The sequence below is a fragment of the Lissotriton helveticus genome, chromosome 9, assembly GCF_964261635.1.
Source record: "Lissotriton helveticus chromosome 9, aLisHel1.1, whole genome shotgun sequence".
Lineage (NCBI taxonomy): Eukaryota > Metazoa > Chordata > Amphibia > Caudata > Salamandridae > Lissotriton > Lissotriton helveticus.
Window position 1 is genome coordinate 1,143,217,917 of NC_136070.1, and position 21,919 is coordinate 1,143,239,835.

The window sequence follows — 21,919 nt, forward strand, 5'->3', positions numbered from 1 at the left end:
TTTAAAATGGTGAGACGTGTCAGGTGGGTAGGTCCCAGCAAAAAGATCTTTAAAGGGGATTGTGTAGTAATATCTTTAGGCTCCCCTCCCTTAGTACAAGAAATTTTGACCCAGATAGGTTCAAGTAGTTTTATGGCTGAGGGAATAAAAGTGTTACCCCTGGGTTTCTTCTATCGGCCTAACATGTTTGACAGTGCTACTACAGCCCTTGTTGGTACTTTTCCTAATAACCATAGGAGATACAATCAAGAAGTGTCAAACCGGTTTGAACATTTATACTCATTGGAGGATGTGGATTGACATATGGTAGCTAATGCTGTTCATAAGTCGGTAAGTAGTGAAGGGCCTATAGTTCTCCAAAGAGCTGGTGATTTGGTACCCGTGGCGGAATTACCGAAAAATGATCCTACGACGATGACTGAGGGTTCCTTAGTACCAGTCCCGTCTTCGTCTACCCATGATTGTATGAATCTAATTAACTGTATAGGTACACAAAAAGCGGGTGATCTCCCGGAAATAGGAACTGAAGAGCAGGGTCAGAATGCCCAAGTGAGCGAGAAGGTACAGAATGAACTTGTAATAGCTGGAATTACTGATAGCAGTATGTGTGCTATCACAGAGTCAGAGAGGTGTCAAGTTCGGGAGGAGAGGGACTCGATGTCAGGGGTTCAATCTAAGTATGCCCAGGGGCAGGTGAGAATAGCCTTTTGGATCATTTCTGGGATTCAATCCAAGGTCAACAATCCATCTTGGGTAGATTTTACTAAGAACTTTGACATTTTGTACCTGCAGGAGACTTGGCTGCTGGATAACTTACATTTTGATGGTTTTAAAACATTCCATATACCTGCTCTTAGTTCAATACACGGGAGGCATAAAGGGGGGATCTGTGTGTATATCTCAAATTTACTGGGGGCTTTGAGGATAAAAACGCTAAAGTCAACTAGCTATTATCAAATTGTTGTCATTAATTTTTCATCGCTAGTTGAGATAGCGGTCATCAACCTCTATAACAACACAGATAGGGGTAATTTTACCGACATGCTAAATAGCCTCAACGAGGAAATTAAGAAGTTAAGTACAACATCGGGGAAGGACACTATTATAATCTGGGGTGGGGACTTGAACACTAAGGTTTGTACCCAGTCCTCATGTGGGTTCGGGGACTTTGAGGAAGAGGATTTCGGCCAAATGGCTCACTTCGCACATTCGAAAAGGGGTGAATGTTTTAATGACGTCATGGCAATGCATGATCTTGGATTTGCCAATAAGATGTGTTCCCCACCTGTAGATTTCAGCCCCACGTTTATCGGCCGGGGCTTAAGTACATTGATAGACTACATTATTCTCCCAAATCGCTATGCAACGTGGGTTGAGGAATTTATTACCCACTCAAATGAGTTTAACGATCACCTTCCGCTAAGTATTAAAAAATTTTTCCCCCATAGGAGTACTCCCTCTGTAGTAGAGAGTTTAGCCTGGACTCAAAGCTGTGTGCTGGAACGACAGAACAGATATTCATTACGCTGGGTTAAGAATGACCCTGAGGTTACGAATTCAAAAATAATGCTCCAGGCCAAAATCTCAATAACTGAGTGTTTGCAAGAAGAGATCTCCCACTCTATGATACCGACTGCTTTTTCCCGAATTACAGGGATAATTCAAAGAATCTTGACTCATTCGTGCAGGGAGCAAAACATTCTGAAAAATGGTTGGTTTGATACCACCTGAACCAAAGCATATTCCCTATTAAAAGCTGCCTTACATAAATCTGTGAGGGATTACGAGGGAATTAGAGGGTTTAGGAAGGCCCACAATCTTGCTAGGAATAAGCGAAAGAAGAAAATTAAGGACCAGGCCTGGACTAACCTGTACGGGCATCTTTACGGCGGGATTGTTCTTTCTTTTGGGAGGCAGTAAAGGCTGCCTTCTTCTCGAATAGTAAGGGAGCAAGGATTGAGATGGCAATAAGTGAAGATTCCTGGGTTGATTTTTTTTTCCTCGGTTTATGGTAATGGGTGTAATAATATTGAATTAGTAAGTGAACAAGCATTACCGGGCGAGTACACTCATTTTTCACCGAATAATATCCACTTCACGCATGAGGAAGTAAAAGTTGCCATAAAAGAGAGCAAAGGAGGTAAGGCCCCGGGACTCCGATCAATTTGTATAAACATACGATTGAGCTTTGGTCTCCATTATTAACACGTGTCCTTGAGGCCAGTTGTGCCATGGGTTTTATTAAATCCTGGTCAGAGTCCATAATAATACCTATCTTTAAAAAAGGGGACCGGGAAAATCCTGCTCATTACCGACCCATTTCCTTGCTAGACTCTCTTATGAAAATTGCAGGAAGGGTTATCCTGAATAGACTGCAACAGTGGGCTGAAGATAACAAGGTCCTAAGTCCGGTTCAATATGGGTTTAAGGAGGGGAGGGGGTACTGTCGAGCAGGCCTTAAATTTTTCCATTTTACATGGGAAATATACCCAGGCTAAGCAAGGCAACTTATTCGCGGTATTTGTAGATCTTACCGCTGCCTTTGACTGCGTAGCTCATAATCGGTTATGGCAGATCTTAGAGGGACTTAAGGTAGAGCAAGCACTTGTGTCATTTTTAAGACAATTATATGCGGGGGCCTCCGCGAAGGTGAGGTATGGATTAAAGGGGGAATGTACCAAGCCTTTCCATGTGAGGAGGGGTGTGAGACAAGGCTGCGTACTTGCCCCGTTCCTCTTCACATTATACACCAACGAATTGGAGGAGGCACTCGTGGCCAGAGAGATTCCCCGCAAGTCAACAATAACCAGATTGTCTCCCTTTTATATGTAGATGATGCGGTTTTAATGGCCAGAACCCAGCTTGGTCTCCAGAGGGCCCTAAATACTTACATTGACTTCATGGATAATAGGGAACTGAGGCTCAATGACAAGAAAACATTTGTCATGTCCTGTGGAAAGGGTAAGAGTAGACGTTGTACCCTTGTAGCTGGGAAAGATAAAATTGAACCGACAAAAACTTTCTCCTATCTTGGTATCCTATTGGAGGATTCAGGTTCTTGGGGTCCTGCTATAAAGAATAGGGCCCTCTTATTTAAGAGGTCGACGGCGGCAGTGATGATTTTTTCAGAAAAGATGGGCAGGAGGCCGCCAGAGATTTTATTGAAAATTTACCAGGCTAAGTGCACAAGTATAGCCACATATGGGGCAGGGGTCTGGGGGTTTTATGACGTTTCACCTATACAAGGGATTCGCTACATCCCTGATGTTATTAAAATGCAACCCATGCTATTATGGCATAGAGCGTGGACCTCACCCAACTTAGGGTTAAACCAAGATATAATTAAAGGCTCCATGGGTTTGGATCAGGCTAGAAATATCCCATGGTTGAACTACATCAGTAAATTTTCCAGAGATTTGGGTAGGCCTGAATTTTACAGTAACCCTGATTCCTTACACTCTATATCTAGAAAAGATCTCAAAGCATTATGTCTGAATCACTTTGAGTCGTTAAGAATGGGGCTAGAGTTTAATAAAAAAAACTGTGATTCAGCATCAACTTACCCTGGTCTCTACCTCCATTCAACCCTATTTAGTATGGTGTTTAGGGGGATATGATGGGTATATTTTGACCAGATTTAGGTTTTATTGTTTTTTCCGCCTGGTTTCGTTCCCTACTACTAACGACTGGTCCAGACAGTTCTGTAGATGTCCGTGTGATAATTTATCATATCAATCTACTTTACACATGACTTTTTTTTGCAAATTTTATTTAACTGAACGGGCCAGATGGATTATACCCCTTCTAAAGCAGGGTACATGGCGGCAATGCCGTCCGGCTCTTTTATTTTTTCAATTACTGAACAATGTGTATTGTGTAGGAATCATGACTGGTTTTTTAAAAAGCATTTTTAGGAAAAGAAAATGTATAACTTGTTAGTTTCCTCTGTAGTTTTTAACTTATCATTTATTGTATATATTTAATTAATTGATTTTTGCTTTTATGATTTTATCAATTTGTAAAATCGAATAAAGCTTTTCTAAGTCTAAGGAAGGATAGGGTAGTGAATCCCTTGTCTATTATCACCAGCAAAAAACGCCACCCCCTGAATCCCCGACCACCCATGTCAATGTCGTTAGAAAACCTCGCCGAAACAGAATGCCCAATCCCAATGTTTTAGTGTCAGTGTATGCCCAATATTGGGATGGGTATCTGGGGTGAGATGTGATGCTAATCTTCCTTAATGAGATGGGTCTCCTACGAGAAAATTAAGTGCTGGGTTGCTGAAGAAGATAACGTCATGCCTACTTGCGCTTATTAGGGAAATTAAGCCCCTTCACGTTTAAGGAAATTAGTTTTGTTTTAGGCAGGATTCCCATGCACTAGGTAATAAGGAAAGGGGAAATCATTAGTGTCAGGATAGGAAGCGTCTCACAGCGATTAACAGGTTGGGTCTAATAAAACAGTACTCTTCCAACAGAGTTCCCTCCCCTATGCACCCCAAGGGCACAGCAAGGAAAGCGGGTTGATAACGAAGGTAGAACAAACGGCCCAAGAAAGTGAGGTCCTCCATTCTCGGACCAAGGAGGGTATCCCAAAGTCCGCAGATGTGTTACCTCAGGGAGAAAAGTGCCTCAATAAGGCGGGTGAGACCAGGCAGAAGAGCAAGAGCAATTGACAGAACAAGACATCAAAATATTTCAACTACCTACACAGTACAAATTAATGTAGCCATTAATACATAAACGTCCAGCTCCAAGGCAGCGGGCCCTGTAAAGGAAAAAAAAGAGCAAATAGAAGAGAACATGTGACAGTGCTTCAGTTATTAAGTACAGGTCTGGTACAACTCAGTTAGGCAGTAATCAATTGTCCGACTGCCTGCCGTGCGCCAAGTCGGACACCATCGATCACCATTCCCAGAGGGTGCAGTGTGGGATCCCTGAACCGGGGAACCCTCTGCAGGTCTAGTAGGAACTTGGCTTCCGTCAATGATCGAACAAGACACTGTTTGCAGTTAAGCTGGAAGAGCAGGCCGAAAGGGTGGGTTCACTGGTATTTGATGGTTATCTCCCGAAGTTTCTCTGTCATCGGCCTGAATTCCCTGCAGTTTTAAGGGTCGCTGGTGAGAAGTCCTGAAAGATTTGCAGTGTGTGGCCTCTGAAGAGCAAATCAGCCTTGCACTGCATGCTCTCATGATTGCCTCCTTGACCTGCAAAAAGAATTTGCTCTGGTTAAGATGTCCGGGGAGACATAGGTCTGCCCATCATGGCAGCAACAGAAGCTTGGTCAAAGATCAGTGGCAGGTCTTCCTCACTTCCCCAAATAGTGTTCAACAGGTACCCCTTGAAGGTCAGAATGTCTTTCCCCTTTGCACCCCGGGGGAAACTCCAGAATCGGATAATATTTTTGTGGCTGCAATTCTCTAAATCTTGTTTAGCTTGTAGTTCAATCTGCGGGTCTTCCAGGGCAAGAATGTGGTGCACGAGTATTTCTTGGTCTTTCGTGCAGGAGTACAATGTGCGTTCTAAATCATCGAAACGTGTGCCTACCTCTGTAACCGGTCTGCGCTGGTCCTGTATAAAGCTTTTAATATCTGCCTTTAAAGAGAAAAAATTTTGTTTAATGTCATTTGAGGAATTGAGCCATATAATCCTCAGTAATCGGTGGCGTCACGGAGGGCTCTGTAGTCCAAGAGGAAGGGCCCCCTTTGTTGGACATGTTGGTTGAGGAAGACTTGGACCATAAAGAGACCACAGAGCAGTCTCTAGATGATTTGTCCCTTGGCATAATATCAGAAACCCAACGGCTGGTGAGTGCGATAGGTAGGGCAAGGGTTCTCGCAGTGAGCAAGCATCCACCAACAGGGCAAGTCTAGAGGAGGTTGCGCTTAAAGGCATCATAAGTGTTCGGTGGGACCCACAAAGTATGGTAGAGCAAGGCAGAGGCCCAGCGACATACCACAAGAAGGGGGGCAGGATGCTCAGCAAGTTGAGGCAAGACGAGCGGGAGACAATGTGGGGAGAAGGAAAGGGGTCTTCGTTGAAAGCACTCCTAGATTACATGGCGGTGTTGCAGTCACTATGTGGCCATCTGTAGTTGCAATCTGAACACCCCCCTTACAGGCCTGTTGGAAATAACATCGCTGATCTAGACAGTCTTCTTCACATATGTAGGCTGTTGCCTTAGAGGCAGTTCGCAGTGTGAGATGGCACAAGGCCCCAGGAGCTCATAAGGCCCTGCCTGACTCATACAGGGGCTCCCTCAGTACAACAGGGGGGAAGAGCATGAGTGGAAAGGGTCCATGCAGTGGTAAGCTGAGGCTGGGGAGGTCTATGGAAAACTGTAGCATGGGCCCCCAATTCCAAATATCAGGGAGCGCAGCAGCAGAAATGCTCACTCACGTGCAGATGGGTCAGCGGTGATCTAGGGAGTCTAGCAGTGCAGACAGCCAGAGTCCCATGCTCCATGGCCTGCAATCAGGATGCCAGGTGGGGATGGATGTAGCGGGTGCAGCAGGGGCACCCAGGCCACACACGCAGGCCTTGCATAGGTACAACGGTGTGCATACCGTTGGGCCAGCTGAGAGGCAAAAAGGTGGCATAAGGGGCTGCGACGTAGAGTTGGGATCGGGCCGGGGGCCTCCTCACCAGCCCCTCTACTCCCCCAGTTCGTGTTCCGTTTGAGATCTCATCTGCCGGCAGGAGCTAAGCTCCAACCCCAGAGTTCGCAGTTGCGCAAGGGCCCAGAACCCCATCCCCAAAACACATCTAAGGCCAACTGACAAAGTGTGTGTGAGATGTATGCAAGGTTCTTAATATTTATCCAAATTGTTTTTCTTCATCTGTCCTCAACATGTTCATAATCATTATCACTTACCTCTAAACGTTTCATTTTTTCTTGTATTTTTCGTTTGTTATCTTCTTCTCTCTGTTTATTCAGTTCCTCAACCCATTTTTTCTGCTGCTCACGTTTTATAGCCCTGAAAGGCTGGTCCAATGGAGCAGCTTCCTAAAATGGCAAGATTTAAATATTTAAACAGTACAAGCATTAAGGAAAACAGCACCTGTAAAGGTACTGCCAATTATGTTTTTGCTGCATGTACTGATGAATTTTCACTCATGCCCTAAAATGCCCAACTGGCTTCTTCTGCACAGCACCCCAATATTTAGTATTTCTTGACAAACCATAAAGTCCACATTTTGCGTTTGATGTTTTATATTTTTGCATTCTGTATCAAATACAGAATGTCTGTGAACCATGATCAAATACATTCTGCCTTTTGGTAAGAACATCTTTGAGAAACTAGATATGTGTACTTGGATTTCACATTCATTCTATAACCGTTCAGGGCATTAATGTTTTTGTGCCTCATTGCAAAAATTTCAACACAAAAGTACTTTATCTTAGGACATTAAATGTAATCTCGCATTGTCTACACATGTAAGGTTACACTCTGCAGGACTTGGGCCTTCCAGTATTTCCCCACTGCCTCTTAGCTCACATGTTTAAGCTTAAAGAACAACTATGTCAACCTGTATTTTTTGGGGATTTAGGTTTTATTTTAGGTTTCTTAATTTTTTATTAAAGTTGAAAAAGTAAACATCCAATTCCAAAAACAAACACCATCCCATTCAATACACAGAATTATAAGCACAGAATCCTCCATCCTCTGTGAATTATGGGAGGTGCAGTATTGCATTCTCCATTGTCCATCACGACCATGATGGTTCGGTGCCCCGAACCCAGGACACTCAGGAAAAATGTTAGGGTTGATTTTGTGGAGCAGGAGGAAGAGGGTAGGTCACTGCTTTAGGGAACTAGTTGTGCATCTCATCAACATGATGACATACTCATGCATAGCCCATCCGATTCACAACCAGCCTCATTAAAAAGAACCAGTATCATGTTCAACTGCCTCTGTAAGAATTAAGAAAACATCTACACAGAAACAGGAAACAGTCACCATCATCTTGTTCCTTCTATTTGTTATCATATAGACTATTAGGAAGTGTCAGCACCATCTACTTGAGAGAATATGTGCCTTTTACCCTCCAACACCGCCTTCAGTCTTGTAGGGAATCTAGCAAGGCTTCGGACCCTAAAGCAATTAAGTCCTTCTTTGTATGTTGAAGAGGTTGGTGTGGTGTCATGGTGGACATACTATAATCTGGAAAGCTCAAGATTTATTCACCATCCATCCGTGGTTTCCCTCTAGGACTGCGTCTTTCTCCCTAGGACTGCTCTGCTCCATGATTCTTATAACCACTACTCAATATCTTTGTTGGCAGCCTATACATCCTTCACATTGTCACTCCACACGAGTCCCTCGGCAAAGGGACCTTATCGTCCAATAGCCTCTGAATAGTCAATGTGATGGACTTATCATCCAGAGATGGTGGGACTCCCAGTAGATGGATATTTGCTGCAGGCGCCGCACCCTCAACATGTTCCAGCTGGTTGCTGGTTTTCTAGACATATCACGAGCAATAGAACCATTCTTAAAGTTTCTGAAATCCTTCCCTTCAGAGTTTAGAACAACTACAAAGGATTCTAGATCAGCAACCCTGACACACATTCTTCACTGAGACCTCCATGAGGGACAAGAATTAGTATTTGGTTTTCAATTTTAACTCTCATAAGAAGCTCTTATGCCTCAGAGGTTGGGTGACCCAAGAGTGTTGGCTACATGGAAAGTGGATGTAGTACAATATTCAGGGAAAGAAAAAAAAATTGTTTTTTTTTAACAGTAAACTATGGTTTGTGCTGTGTTTAACCATAACATAAGTTTTTAAGAAATGTGAACTTCACATTAAGAAACGGTTAAAAAGTAGCTACTACAGAAACCATAACTATTGCTCCTTCTAAGCATTTATGGAGGTTTTCAGTTTTAATTCATAACTCTACTTTACCTGTTGTTTTATATGTATAGAGATATCTTTGATGGGCAAATCTAAATCTGCCATCAACTGACCAAATATCATATAGGCATTTAAAGTCACAGAATGAAACCTGATGCTGGTTAAAACCCCAAAACTTCAGGTGCTTCACTTTATTTTTTTAGGAAAAATTAGAAATAAACTAAATTGTTCCTGCTGCACATAAAACGTTCCTGGGAACTGAATATTTACATTAAGCTTTATGGTTGTAAAGCAGATAGCGCAATCTGACTCATGTCAAATAAATCAGTTGTTTTCCTTTTGCAGTTTAGTACTGGTTTTTCTTTTCCTGTTATAGGTACAGGACTACAAGTATGACAAATAAATGGATATGCCTCACACATGAAATTAAACAATGTAAGATTTCAGAGTAAAAGGTCCTTCTCCTCCATTGTTTGGATTATGTAGGTTTGTCTTTTCATACTCGCAGTTCCAAAAGATTGAATATACCACAGCACTAGTATGGGACAGTCAGTGATGCCAAAACTAGGCAGGGTTTAAGAGCCTGAAAGGGGGTGAATAAATGATGTTTCTCAGGGCAGGCAATGCTGGTAGCAGGTGGCGATCAGGTGACTAGTGCTAGGAGAGTCCCGATATTCTGAAAGGCCACAGTGTAGTACATTATTCCTGCTAAGAGCTGGTCCAGTCACTGCTAGATTAAAATATCTGCAAAGGGTCATTGATTGAAGCATAAATTCAAACCTGACAAATCTCATAAGGCTTTTCAATCTGCAATTTCCTGTAGACCATTGTTTGATGTCAGGATAACTTGCAATTCTGATAAATCAGCTTTTGTTTTCTTTTTTTTTCTCAAATGTGTAGAACAGGCTTTTCAGGATTGATTATATCTGGATTACCAAATCACTATTTCCAAGCTCACAATCTGCTGAGATTGCCTTCATTTTTCTACCTAACCATGCCCCTTATTTTGGCTTCTTTAGATATTTCCACAGTAAAAAACTGGGAGATGGAGATGTAATAAATCTCTTTTGTCTGACCCTACTTTCATGCCTCAAGCAACTACTTGTATTACCCCATTTTTTCAGTTTAATATTTCTTCAGATGCGCCCACTAACAATGGTGATGCTTTTAAAACCTTTTTAGAGCTTTTACTATTAACTTATTTGCTAAAAGGAAATATAATTTAAATAATCAATATGTTATCCTTTTCCAAAAAGTTAAAAAACTTGAAAAAAAATACTCCACTTGAAAGTTTCCTCTATATTGCATGATTTAATTTAAGCCAATTCCGACCTCAACAAAATTGCTATTATTGACACTTGTAATATCCTGCTCAAAGTGAAACCCACATTTCATGGGGGGGTCAGAAAAAAGCTGTCAAAATGCTTGTCAACTATTCAGAGATTGAACCAGAGTGTAAATCTATTGGTTCTATTAATCTGATAATACTGAACCCATCTCCAATGCTGATATGTCTAGTTACTTTAAATTTTTTTACAAGTCATCATACACTGAAGAGGGCCAACCTTGCGAAGCTGATGTGTAGATTTTTTTTATGGTATTCCCAGAGCACCCTCTTCATCTGATACATTCGTGGATCTAGAGTCTGACTATGCTTCAGGTGATTATCTGCTATTAATTCTCTATAGAAAGCAAAGGCTAAAAGAACCAATGGTTTTTCCATTTAACGTATTTCTTCAATAACCTGCTTTTTTGCTTCCAAATTATTCAAATTTTTGGTAATCCTTTATTTCAAATTGCAAAGCCAGCGGTTCCTTTTTGGAGATTTTAATAACTATTAATCCCAAACAAGATAAAGATCCTAAAATGTGTACAAACTATAGACTCTTTCCATTTTTAACTACGGTGTTAATATATACCAAAATCTTGACCTCTCGTTTAGAATCTGTTCCCCTTCATGTTAAATCTGTTTTTGTTAAAGGTATATTCCTTCTGATAATGCAAGAATACTCTTGAATATTATTTGTTGAGAAGGACAACTAAAAACTCCTCTTGCAGCATTTACATTAGATGCTGAGAAGGCTTTTGATCATATAAATTGCAAATACATGTTAAAAACTCTTCATTGGTTTGGTTTCAATCCTAAATTAATCTCCCTTATAAAACAGTTATCTTACAACCCTGAGCCAGTGTATTTGTTAATCGTTATTTTTCCCTATACTTACATCACAGCACTAGTTAGGGCTATCCCTTGTCTCTATTGCTTTTTATTGTATGCTTCAAACCCATCCTCAAAATAACGTGCTGAAACCAGACGATATCTGGTTTTAAATATAGTTCACAAGAAACTAAGCTTTCTGCTTATCATATTTTGATTTACAGGTCTAATCCCTGGCTACTTTGCACCCTTTTCCACATTTCCACAGGAGGTTTCCTTATATACCAACATTTCAACATAACTTTACTAAAACTGAAATACTGACATTGATCACGTCATGCTATCTGTATTGTTTTTTTGATACTAACTTTACGTGGCGCCCCTCGATAATCAAATACATTGGTGCTTGTTTTTTTACCAAATATTAAATAAACAATCATAATTTTGGCATTTTTAAATCTAAAGTACAAATTTACTTTCTGATTGGTCTCTTCATTTATATTAGTGAGGCAGGCTAGATACTATTAAAATAGCAATTGTATTTTATATACTATTTTTATGCTGCCCTTTAATATTATTAAATACTATTTTAAGCAGATTGATTCTATTTATTTGAATTTTCTACAGAATAATAAAACTTCCCATTTTGATCTTTCCAAGCTAATAAGACCTAAAACTGAAGGAGGTGTAAGGTTCCCTGACTTCAAATTATACTACTCATCTTTTTAATTAGACAATGTTGTGCCTTAACATGATTTTAATGATGCTGTGTTTGAATGATTGTTACTTAATTACTTTACTTTCAAGGACATTATCTACGTGTCCAATTGCTCTCACATTTGTAATAGATCCTTTTATTTTAAATACTGGAGAGAAAAAGGTATTACTCAAACGTATCAATTTTGAAATGACAATAACATTGCTACTTTTGACATCCTGTAGAAAAATGTCAGCAACTAACTCCTTTCTAGCTGACTGTAATCTAATGTATCAATCTCACCAACATTTAATTTACAAATCCCCTATAAATTATGATTCCCGCTTACCTTTACCATTTAAATTTAGATTATATCTTGAATGGATTGCGCCCCACAACCCAGATATATAAAACCATGTTATTGCCTAACTCATCTAGATCAAAGATTATAATGGTACTCGTGTGGGAAGATTTACACATTTCATTTTCCATTCAGCAATGGGGCAAGATATGGCTAAATTATTCCAAACTTCTCGGGCAGCATATATTACCCAATCACTTTTTTCAAATATAAAAGAGATGTTATTACACCGGTCATATTTCTAAATTTGATATCTCTTCCTCCCCCTTTTGTTGATCCTGAACTAATCACACTGGCTTGTTAATTCACAAGTTATTTGATTGCCAGCATGTAAAACAATTTTGGACCTCTCTTTGGTCTAAATGTTTGGTAAATTTAAATTTTAATGTAACTCTTACTTTACTGAATTATTTCTTAAGTTCTTTAGCAGCGGAGTTTGATTAGCTCACCGACATGAGAATTTTGTCAGACCTTTTAATTGCTCTTAGCTTTAAAGTTATACTCTCATGTTGAAAGGACTTTTCCAAATGATTTGATTTTACTTGGTGGATATCTGTCCATGATGAGCATAGAATATATTTTTGGAAAAAAGTGAGGACCTAAAGTCTAAAAGTGAAGGAATGCCTCTCTGCGGTTGGCAGAAAAAGGCACTGTGTGTTTTTAAAATACCCCTCACACACTATGAATCCCATAGTGTCATTCTGCCATCATTGGGGTCTTCCCGTCCCTCTACGGGGCGGGGCGTGCTACAACCAACGAGGTGCGCGGGAGCACTTAGTTCTTGACGATAGGCTTTCTGATTGGTGAGGACAGTGGTAAGTGTTAGGGAGTGTAGGGACCTATATACGTGGGTGTATGTACAAAAAGTTTAAAAATTGCCTGGCTAGTCGAAAAGAGTTAAAAGGGGGTTAGTAAGTAGATCAATATGTGTAGTCTACTATAGTAGACTACACATATTGATCTACTTACTAACCCCCTTTTAACGTTCCCAGCCAGCAAAGCCATTAAATTAATTTTTTCGACTAACCAGGGAATTTTTAAATGACCCCAATGATGGGAGAATGACACTATGGGATACATAGTGTGTGAGGGGTATTTAAAAAACACACAGTGCCTTTTTCTGCCAACCGCAGAGAGGCATTCCTTCACTTTTAGACTTTAGGTCCTCACTTTTTTCAAAAAATATTCACCCTTACACATTGATAGAATCCTTTTGTTTGCATACGATATCTAGGAGGGTGACGATATCTAGGAGGGTGATTCTATCATTACCTCTGCACTTCCTCAAGTGTTTTTGTAGAGCATAGAATATATACTGTTTCTTCACTTAGTCCTAAACAAAAGATTAGATCTGATCTATTTTGGCTACATTTGACTACTTTTCTAGCTCTGCCCTCCTCTCATTCACACTCTTGCTAGCTCATAAAACTATTGTTATCTTTTTTCTTCTTCCTCATCTATTAACTATAGTTATCCCTGTTTTTTTTTTATTACAGATTTTATTGTTTCTGCATTGAGAACAAACATTGCTAGCGGAGTAGTACATTTTACGTTACATCACTAATAACAGTTCAAGCATAATAGCTAGGGCAATGTGGAAACAATTTTCTCCAATAATACGCTAACCCTCCCTCCGTCGCACACCGAGTCGGACTTCGTTGGAAAAATATTCAAAATGTGTCATTGCATAAGCTGTTGAAGCAACGGGCTGCTCCATCTCTGATGTTGCATAAGTACTCTCTGTTCCAAGAATCCCAATACTGGGATATTAGTTATTCAATGAATGGGCAGTTTCTAGGGAGTATTAGACGGTGAGGCAGAAGTGGGGGTCCCTGGGCTCAACGCCTCCAATAATACTTCCCAGGCTCTGGTCAAGTTTATGGATCCCCGCCTGCCTCTAGCCTAACGGAGTAGTACAGCACCTTCATATTCAGTCCAAATATGCAATTCTCTATGCCTTACCAATAGTCTAGGTCCTCCCACTGCTTTCCAATTCCTAGTAATTTCCCTCATCGCCAATATGAAAGCTAGATCATGAAACCTACTAGTGGCTTTTGTTTTTGCTGTATATGGGAATTTCCTCAGGAGGCACAAGGCTGGTTCTCCCTGTCAATGTCTGTAACTATCATAGTGATCTCTTCCCAATACGAGGTAAGGTTCGGGCAGAACCAGAGAATATGGAAACATTCTGCTCCCACTTCTCTGCATCTCGGGCATTTTGTGTCTGCTATGTGGAAAAACCAAATCATTCTCAGGTATAAGGTATGCAAGTAAAGCTATCCTTGTACAATATCTTGTTTTATTAGTTATTTACCTCTAATAATATACTTGTGTTTAATTGCTAATCTTATTGATTTGCCAAATAAAATATTTAAAAAAATAAAATAAAAAAAAAGAACACCTGCCATCTCCTGAGGAAAAGCATCTCCTGCTTTTGAGACATGGCCTCAGCTCAATGTTATTGGGAACTTGATCACGGTGAAGGAATTCACACAACAGTTTTAAAATAGAATAAATACATTGATGGGGGAAGGAGGGGTCCTCCTCTAGCTTTTTTCCAAGGTGACCTCTCTAAGTGATTCTCAGAGACGGACATGTGTGGTCTCCATATCATGATGGAGTTCTATAATGCTAAATTACAAGGGGGATAGAGAAGAAAAGAAATTAAAGCATGTAAAGGCAGAAAAATTACATTGTACACTGCAGTGCATGTTTTTCTCTCCTTTCCTCTTTCACATCTTGGGTTACTTTCTGCCTTTTCTGGTTCACCAGTGCTGGTGAGTTTACAACTTCTCAAAGAGAAGCTTATCTTCAGCTTGTAAAGATCTCTAATCAGCAGGCAGGCCTCAGTAGGGCATGAACGACTCAGAGGAGCAATGAATTCAAGGCAGGGGCCTAAAGGACAGACATGACGGCAGGGACAGCACACAAACAGGAGAGCAACCAAATGGATAGACATCAGACAAGACTCCGGTGAAGCAAAAAGTGAAACAGGAAGGGCCAGAAGACCAGACACCAGGAGCCCAAGAGGGCTTAAAAACTACCCCTATCAACTCCCCACATTTTACTACAGGCAAATGTTGCAAGGTCAAAGATGCAAAAGCAGAAAATATGCTGGTTACATTCAGATATATGCTGAATGTGGTGCGAACATTTTAAAAATCTTCATGTCATGCCTTACTTTCAGAGAGCAAACTTCAAATTAGGAGGTAATTACCACAACCTGCAAATTTAAAACCCCATGGTATAAGATTTCACCTGGTGCAAAAATTACCTAAACCACATTCTGGCCACTCATAATGAGGGTCTACGTGGGAAGGTGGCATAGCATGAAGACAACTAAAGCAACTGCAGTCCTTTTTGCATAAACAATGCCAGGCTCAGGAACAATCTACACCTCTCCGCACAATCTGGTTAATGGTCAGACATGCAATCTTTGAAACATATACTGAAGGCAAAATCCCAAAGTTTTTTTTTCATTATGACCAAGGATAAATTAACAAAAACCTTTAATAAAGAGAAACCGGTTTCTATTCGATTCAACATTACTTAAAATAATTTACATTTGTTCTCTTCACAGAAATCTGGAGACTAGACATTGTAAAACTCATAAAACTACTGGAGATTCTTAAAAAATAACCAGAGCATAAATCAGGAAAAATACATTTCAAAGGAGAGTTTGCATCTCATCTCACCCCCATGACAAAGGCAGTGCGGATAGCAGCTGGCAAATCAGGAGAGCTGAAACTTGATGGTTTTCCTACTGGACCATTTGAAACCTTGCACATGGCGTCATTACAGCTTAACAAGTTGTTGATTTCTGCATTTTTAGTAGCTGTAATTTTCATCTGTAAAACAAATTATTTGCTTATTAACTGGAAAAATCAAGTTATGTTAGGGTTGTTCTGAAAATGCAAGTTGGGTTAACCAAACTAAGTTGGCATACAAATGCTCAGTGCAAATGGCCATGGAACAAGGATGAAAAAATTGGTTATTGAAATACATCACTTCAAAGAAGAATAGGAAAGCTATACAGCCATCAGGATAAATATGAAAATCGGAGTACACATCAAAAATTCTTGTTGTGATAACACTTAACGTTTTGGACTGACTATTGTCAAATATACCTAGTGGAATTGCTCTACAGCAATTAAAACATGAAAACAGGATTTTGAAATGTTGGACTGCCATACATGTTTTTAAAGCTATCTTTCAAAGATTTTAGTTCATGTGATATAGAATGATAAAGAGAACATTGCAGAAGGTCAATCACTAGGTTAGTAGAAAATAATACTATTTCAAACAGGGTTGTAGGGATGGGAAGCATAACTGTCTAACCATTAAGAATATATTTATCAATTACACAAAAGGTGGGCAAGGAAAATATTCATCACTGTAGAGGACAAAAGAAAATTAGAACATTTAGTAGTCTTCGTCAGTGAGGCGGCAAAAAATATTCAATATAGAGAAGGAAAACCTCAAGAGTTCAGTACCAAAAGGGAATAAATGAATGTCAACATGTAGGAAATCTGCATTTTCTGCACAGCTTTTGCTGGACCCTATATTTTCGCTGGCTTTAGAACTCGGTGCACTTTGCCCCTGCTAACCAGTGGCAAAGGGCCTATGCCATCCCTTTAAATATGGTTCAAGTGGTATATCCTTATTGGTAAATTTAACTTGTCTATAAGTCTCTAGGATATGCTACAAGTTGCACCCAGGCCTGGACGTTAAATGGTAATAGTAGACTTAAACACCAATTGTGCCATCCACTACAGTGTAGTCTTTCTGTAGCAGTGAAAAAATAGTGATTCCACCTGTCAAAATAAGCTCTTTGACAGGATGAAACTAACCTTTTAAATATTAAAAAGTTGCCACTATGTAGCCCTTGTAGTCCACAAGGTAGAGTGCATGGTATTTAAAAGTAAGCCATGTAGAAATGTAATGTTAACATGTCCTTACATTGAGGGCGTGGCCAAGATGGTAACCAGGGCGGATACTTGGTACTGAGCTCCGCGCCAGGCCTATTAAGTATTCTGTAAATCACCCCTGAATCTGCCTGACTTTGTGCTCCAGTGACAACCTGAACACCGTACACAGCCCTGTGGGGACGCCAGTTGCATCACCTCACTAAAATGAGATGCTGTATTGGGTTCCAGTGACTTGGGTGCCATGCCAGAGGTCCTGGACGCTGGGGGACATGCCCCTGGAGACTGAGGGGTGCCTTGCGGCCTGCATGGAGAAGCTGCGACGAAAGTGAGTGTGGAGCCTGTCTGCTGCGGAGTCCGGAGACGGGACCACCGGGACCAGGCTGACAAGAGATGCGGGACGTGGCCTACTCCGTGTGGGGCTTGTCCCGTGCTTGAGCTTTCCGGCGGACTTCATTTGTCGGACGGCACTTGTCCCGGTGCCGCGGTGAATTACGCCGAGTGGCCCAGTGTTGCAGGGGTCGCCTGTTCCGGGCTGCGTGGCTCCTCCACGAGAACTGGTTGACCCTCCCTTGCTTTCTTCTGATATGCTCCTTGTGGTGTTTGTCCAGCAGGAGGATCCTGGTGTTCAGATTGTGCCGTCCTCCCTGTGAGAAGTTGGCCTGATATATGATGCTCACTAGTTCTAGTGATCACCTTGTATCAGTCCAAGCAACCCTTATGGTGATTGGTTGTAAGTCAACCTTATAGACGAGCTATCCTAATGGTAGCATGGATAAAGCAGTCTTAGGCTAAACTCTTTTGGCATGTGAAGCCAGCTGTTTTACCACATATAACCCCTTGAATACCAGATGAAAGGACACCACACAGGTTGTTATGAAAATAAACAGAATATTTATTAATAACAAACACCTCTGAACTCTTTATGAGATCAGAGGGCTAAGCACATGACAATCTCTTAGGAAAAATACGATAAGTTGCACAAAATTACAATGGTGCCCTAGGGGCACGGCAAACCATATACTAAGTAAATGGTATAAGTAGAACGATTTAGAAAATGAAGATGCCCAGAGGCTGTAGGTTCGCTGGGACTACCCTACCCTAACCTTAGGTAAGTATCAGGAGGCCCACGGGACGCATGTGCAGAGTGTGAACTCACACGCGGGATGCGGAACAAAGTCAATGGACAGAACAATTTACGAAAAGGTAAGTAACAGACAGTTCCGACTAGTTAGGACTAAAACAACTGGATATCTGGACACTAGGAGAGTCAATCTACCTATGAGCACCGAAATGCTCTCGTTACCTCACCCACGGGCTGCGGGTGCATAGGTGTGAAAGTGTGACGGGTTTCCGCGTTGAAGTCAATGGAGCCTTGAAGAAAGATGCTGCAGGCGACCAGGAGGAAGATTTCCGGTGCGATCCAAGGGTGGATCGAGGAAGAAGAGGACCTGAAAGCAGAGGGGACAGTGTTCAAAGTCACTAGCCAGTGACCGGTGTGGAACCAGGAGGGAACCAGATGCTGTCGTTGCGATCAGGTGAAGAGTGGACGCTTGTCTCTGCAGCCACGTGGACCAGGAGGTGTCTTCGACGACCAGGATGGAGGCACGAGCTGTCCCACGCAGGCTCTCGCTGTCGGCGGTGTCGGATCCGGATTTGGAGTCAACAGGCCTTGGCAAAGGCAACCCACGCGGTGAGTGGAAACGGCGTCTGGAGTGGACCAGGAGGGTCCAGGGTGCTCCTCTTTTGGAAGGGAGCAAAGGCCAGTCTGGAGCAACCAGACCAGCAGTGTAGATTTCGTGGATCGTCGTCTAGGAGGTCACTAGCCAGCCGGCAAGTGACCAGACAACGCGTCGAGCAGCAATCAAGCAAAAGGTCCCCACGCAGATCTCATGGATGCTGGAGGGCTGGTCTTTGGTGCAGGAGCTGCTCGGGGCTGGGGCTTCTCAATCCCCAAAGCACTTACTCGAGGATGCCTCAGAAGTCGTGCTGGAAGCGAAGTGCAGTCTCTTCAAGATGGCCGGTCCCATGTGTCTCGTCGCACCCACGGGTCTCAGCTGTGCTGCAGATGTGGGTAGAGGTCGGGGAGGTCTGGGAGTCCGGGTCTCGTCAGGCTCTGAAGTCTGGATCCGGCAGGAAGGACAACAAAGTGGACCGCTAGGACGCTTGATGGTGCCTGCTGCTGCAGGGTGGACACTCCTTGCCCACAAGGGAGATTCTTCAGTCTTCTGTAGAGCAGAACGTCGAAGTCCAGAGTTTCTTCTTGTAAAGTTGTTCAGGATAATCTAATTTGGAATGGGACCAGCTCCTACCTTTATCCTGCTAAAGGGGGATGTACTATCACTAGGTCCCTCCTATGGGTGGGACCAGGAAAGGGGGGGGGTTACACCCCCTATCCTTTGTCCAGTTTCGCGCCAGAGCTGGGGCTGGAGTGCCCCAGCAACTGGTTTGAACTGGTGTATGCACAGGGACACCTTGTGTGCCCCAGGCATGTCTCATTCCTTTCAGGCCTCCCTACCTCAATACACAAAATCCTGTCTGGGGTGGTGCTAGCACCTCCCAAGGCAGGAAACCCTTTGTCCAGGCCTCCCTCGCTGGAAGGACTCCCAGCAGCAGGAGGTCAGACTTGTGTCTGTGGTGGCAGCATCCATTTTGTGATGCTGAGGGTCGGGTTAACTTTAACCGGGGTTCACAGTTACATACATGTCGTGTCCCTCTAAAAGGGTGGAATGCTACCCCCGTCGCCAGAACTGGCGAGGGGGTAGTATTCCAATTCGTATGACACCTTACTCGACATGTTTTGATAATGCTATACCAAAGTTAGCAATAACCGTGAAGATTATAATGCACTTAAGAGTATATGGTATAGCGTTATCATGGAACAGCTATAAGGACTTGGTTCCGCAAACTGCATACAGGCTCAGCTCATGCCATAGCACCATCTCACATAATTCCAAGCACTCTGCCTTCAGGATTGATAAGGCCTGCCATAGGAGTGACTGATAGGAATATATGTGTCCATTTTGGGGTTAGATATAGGTATCTGGACCAATGATTCTTCCCATCCGGACATTGTGGCTGCCATTCCCACTGACTATACCATCTACCGGCAGGATAGAGACAAGGGCAGAGGAGGAGGAGTTGCCTTAGTTGTGAAGAACACTTTTCCGTGCATGGTCATGCATACTCATACCATCGAAGGGGCTGACTCTTTAGCTTTTACCATCTCCTTATCGCCGCAACAAGCACTGAAGGGCCTGATTGTCTACAGACCTCCTGGCCCTGTGGGCTCTTTTCTGGACGATCTTCAACAGGTCATGTCGGTCTTTGTCCTGAGGTCGGAGCAATGCATACTTGCGGGAGATTTTAACTTCCATATGGACGACCACAATGACCAAAATGCCATCAAACTGTTGGATATTGCATCCACCCTTGGTCTTTCCCCTTATCTTATTGGTCCGACCCACGATAAAGGCCATACACTTGATCAGGTTTTTTCCACCATACCTATCATGAATGTAACACTCTTGCCAATCATTTGGTCTGACCATTTTTTGGCCCATTTTGAAATATCTTCTACCTTGGCTTCTCCCGCTAGCGCCACGAGACAGCAGGGCAGCAGTTATAGAGCACTTCATCGGGTGACCACAGATATGCTCACACATGCTCTGATTGATCACCCTGTGGCCTGTACTGGGGACCTGGAGAAAGATCTGGAGAACCTGCAATCCTGGCTTCTTGCCAGACTAAATGAGTTCGCTCCCTTACAGTCACCCAGGTCCGCTGCCCGTCGGGTTTCTGCCCCCTGATTCACGGAGGAACTAGCTAATGCCCGTAGGCAATGTAAAGTGGTGGAACGGGCCTGGAGAGTCCAGTATGAGCCTGAGGCTAAACAACAGTATAAAACCACGTTGAAGTCATACCATGAACTTGTTCTTCAGAGCAAGAAACGCTACCTTGCCAAAAGGATTGATGATGCCGCTAATTCCTGCAAGGAGATTTTCTCCATCGTGCGCGAATTCACTAGCCCCCGGTCCATCTCTACTCAGGGTGCACCAGCAGAGACCTGGGCTAACACAATTGCCAATTTTTTTACCACCAAAATTAGGCAAATCCAGGTTTCCTTTCCGCTGAGAGCCCCAGATGATGTGTCTGCAATGCCGATTGAGACAGCGTCTCTGTCTCCCTCAGGCCCAGTCCTGCTTGACTTTCCCCCTCTCTCGGTTGCTACATCTTTAGCCTTGATGAGGAACCTCAAGTCGGGCTCACCTCTTGATCCGTGCCCGGCAAAATTTTTGGCAAAAATGGCAGATGCCATAAACCCTATAGCCAATCCCATTCTTAATCTCTCCCTGAGCGAGGGCTTTTTGCCTCAGACCTGGAAGCAAGCTATGGTCATCCCTCTGATTAAGAAGCCCAATCTTGACCCAGAGGTGCCGTCCAACTACAGGCCAATCTCGCTCCTTCCAGCACTGACTAAGATCTTGGAGAAACACGTGCACAGCGTGCTTTCCAACTTTCTGGAGTCTAATGATTTATTTCATGAATCCCAATCGGGATTCCGCTCCAACTTAAGCACCGAGACGGCGCTTTTGGAAGTCTCGGAGATCGTAAAAGAGGTGCTGGACATGGGAGGTAGGGTGTTGTTAGTTATGCTAGATCTGTCGGCGGCGTTCGACACCGTCCCCCATGAGGATCTCCTCACTAGGCTCCGTGACATCGGGCTAGGGGGGACGGTGCTCGATTGGTTTTCTTCCTTTCTGGCCAACCGCCGCCAGACGGTCTGGGTCCCACCCGGATCCGCCGAGATGCCGCCACTGGGAGTCGGAGTGCCTCAGGGCTCTATTTTGAGCCCCACTCTCTTTAACATCCTGATGACCCCTTTGGCGACATTGGCGGAGTCCTATGGGGCCCGGATCG

At 42.7% G+C, this 21,919-nt stretch overlaps 1 protein-coding gene across 1 annotated transcript in view; it reads right to left on the bottom strand.

The window, feature by feature from the left end:
- CCDC66 (coiled-coil domain containing 66) overlaps positions 1-21,919 on the bottom strand; it is a 275,197-nt gene that overhangs the window by 123,253 nt on the left and 130,025 nt on the right. The window contains exons 8-9 of the mRNA XM_078661583.1: positions 15,770-15,922; positions 6,877-7,008 (exon numbers count right to left, since the gene is read on the bottom strand). Of these exons, the coding sequence (XP_078517709.1) occupies positions 6,877-7,008; positions 15,770-15,922 (285 nt within the window). The remainder of the gene's footprint in view (positions 1-6,876; positions 7,009-15,769; positions 15,923-21,919) is intronic.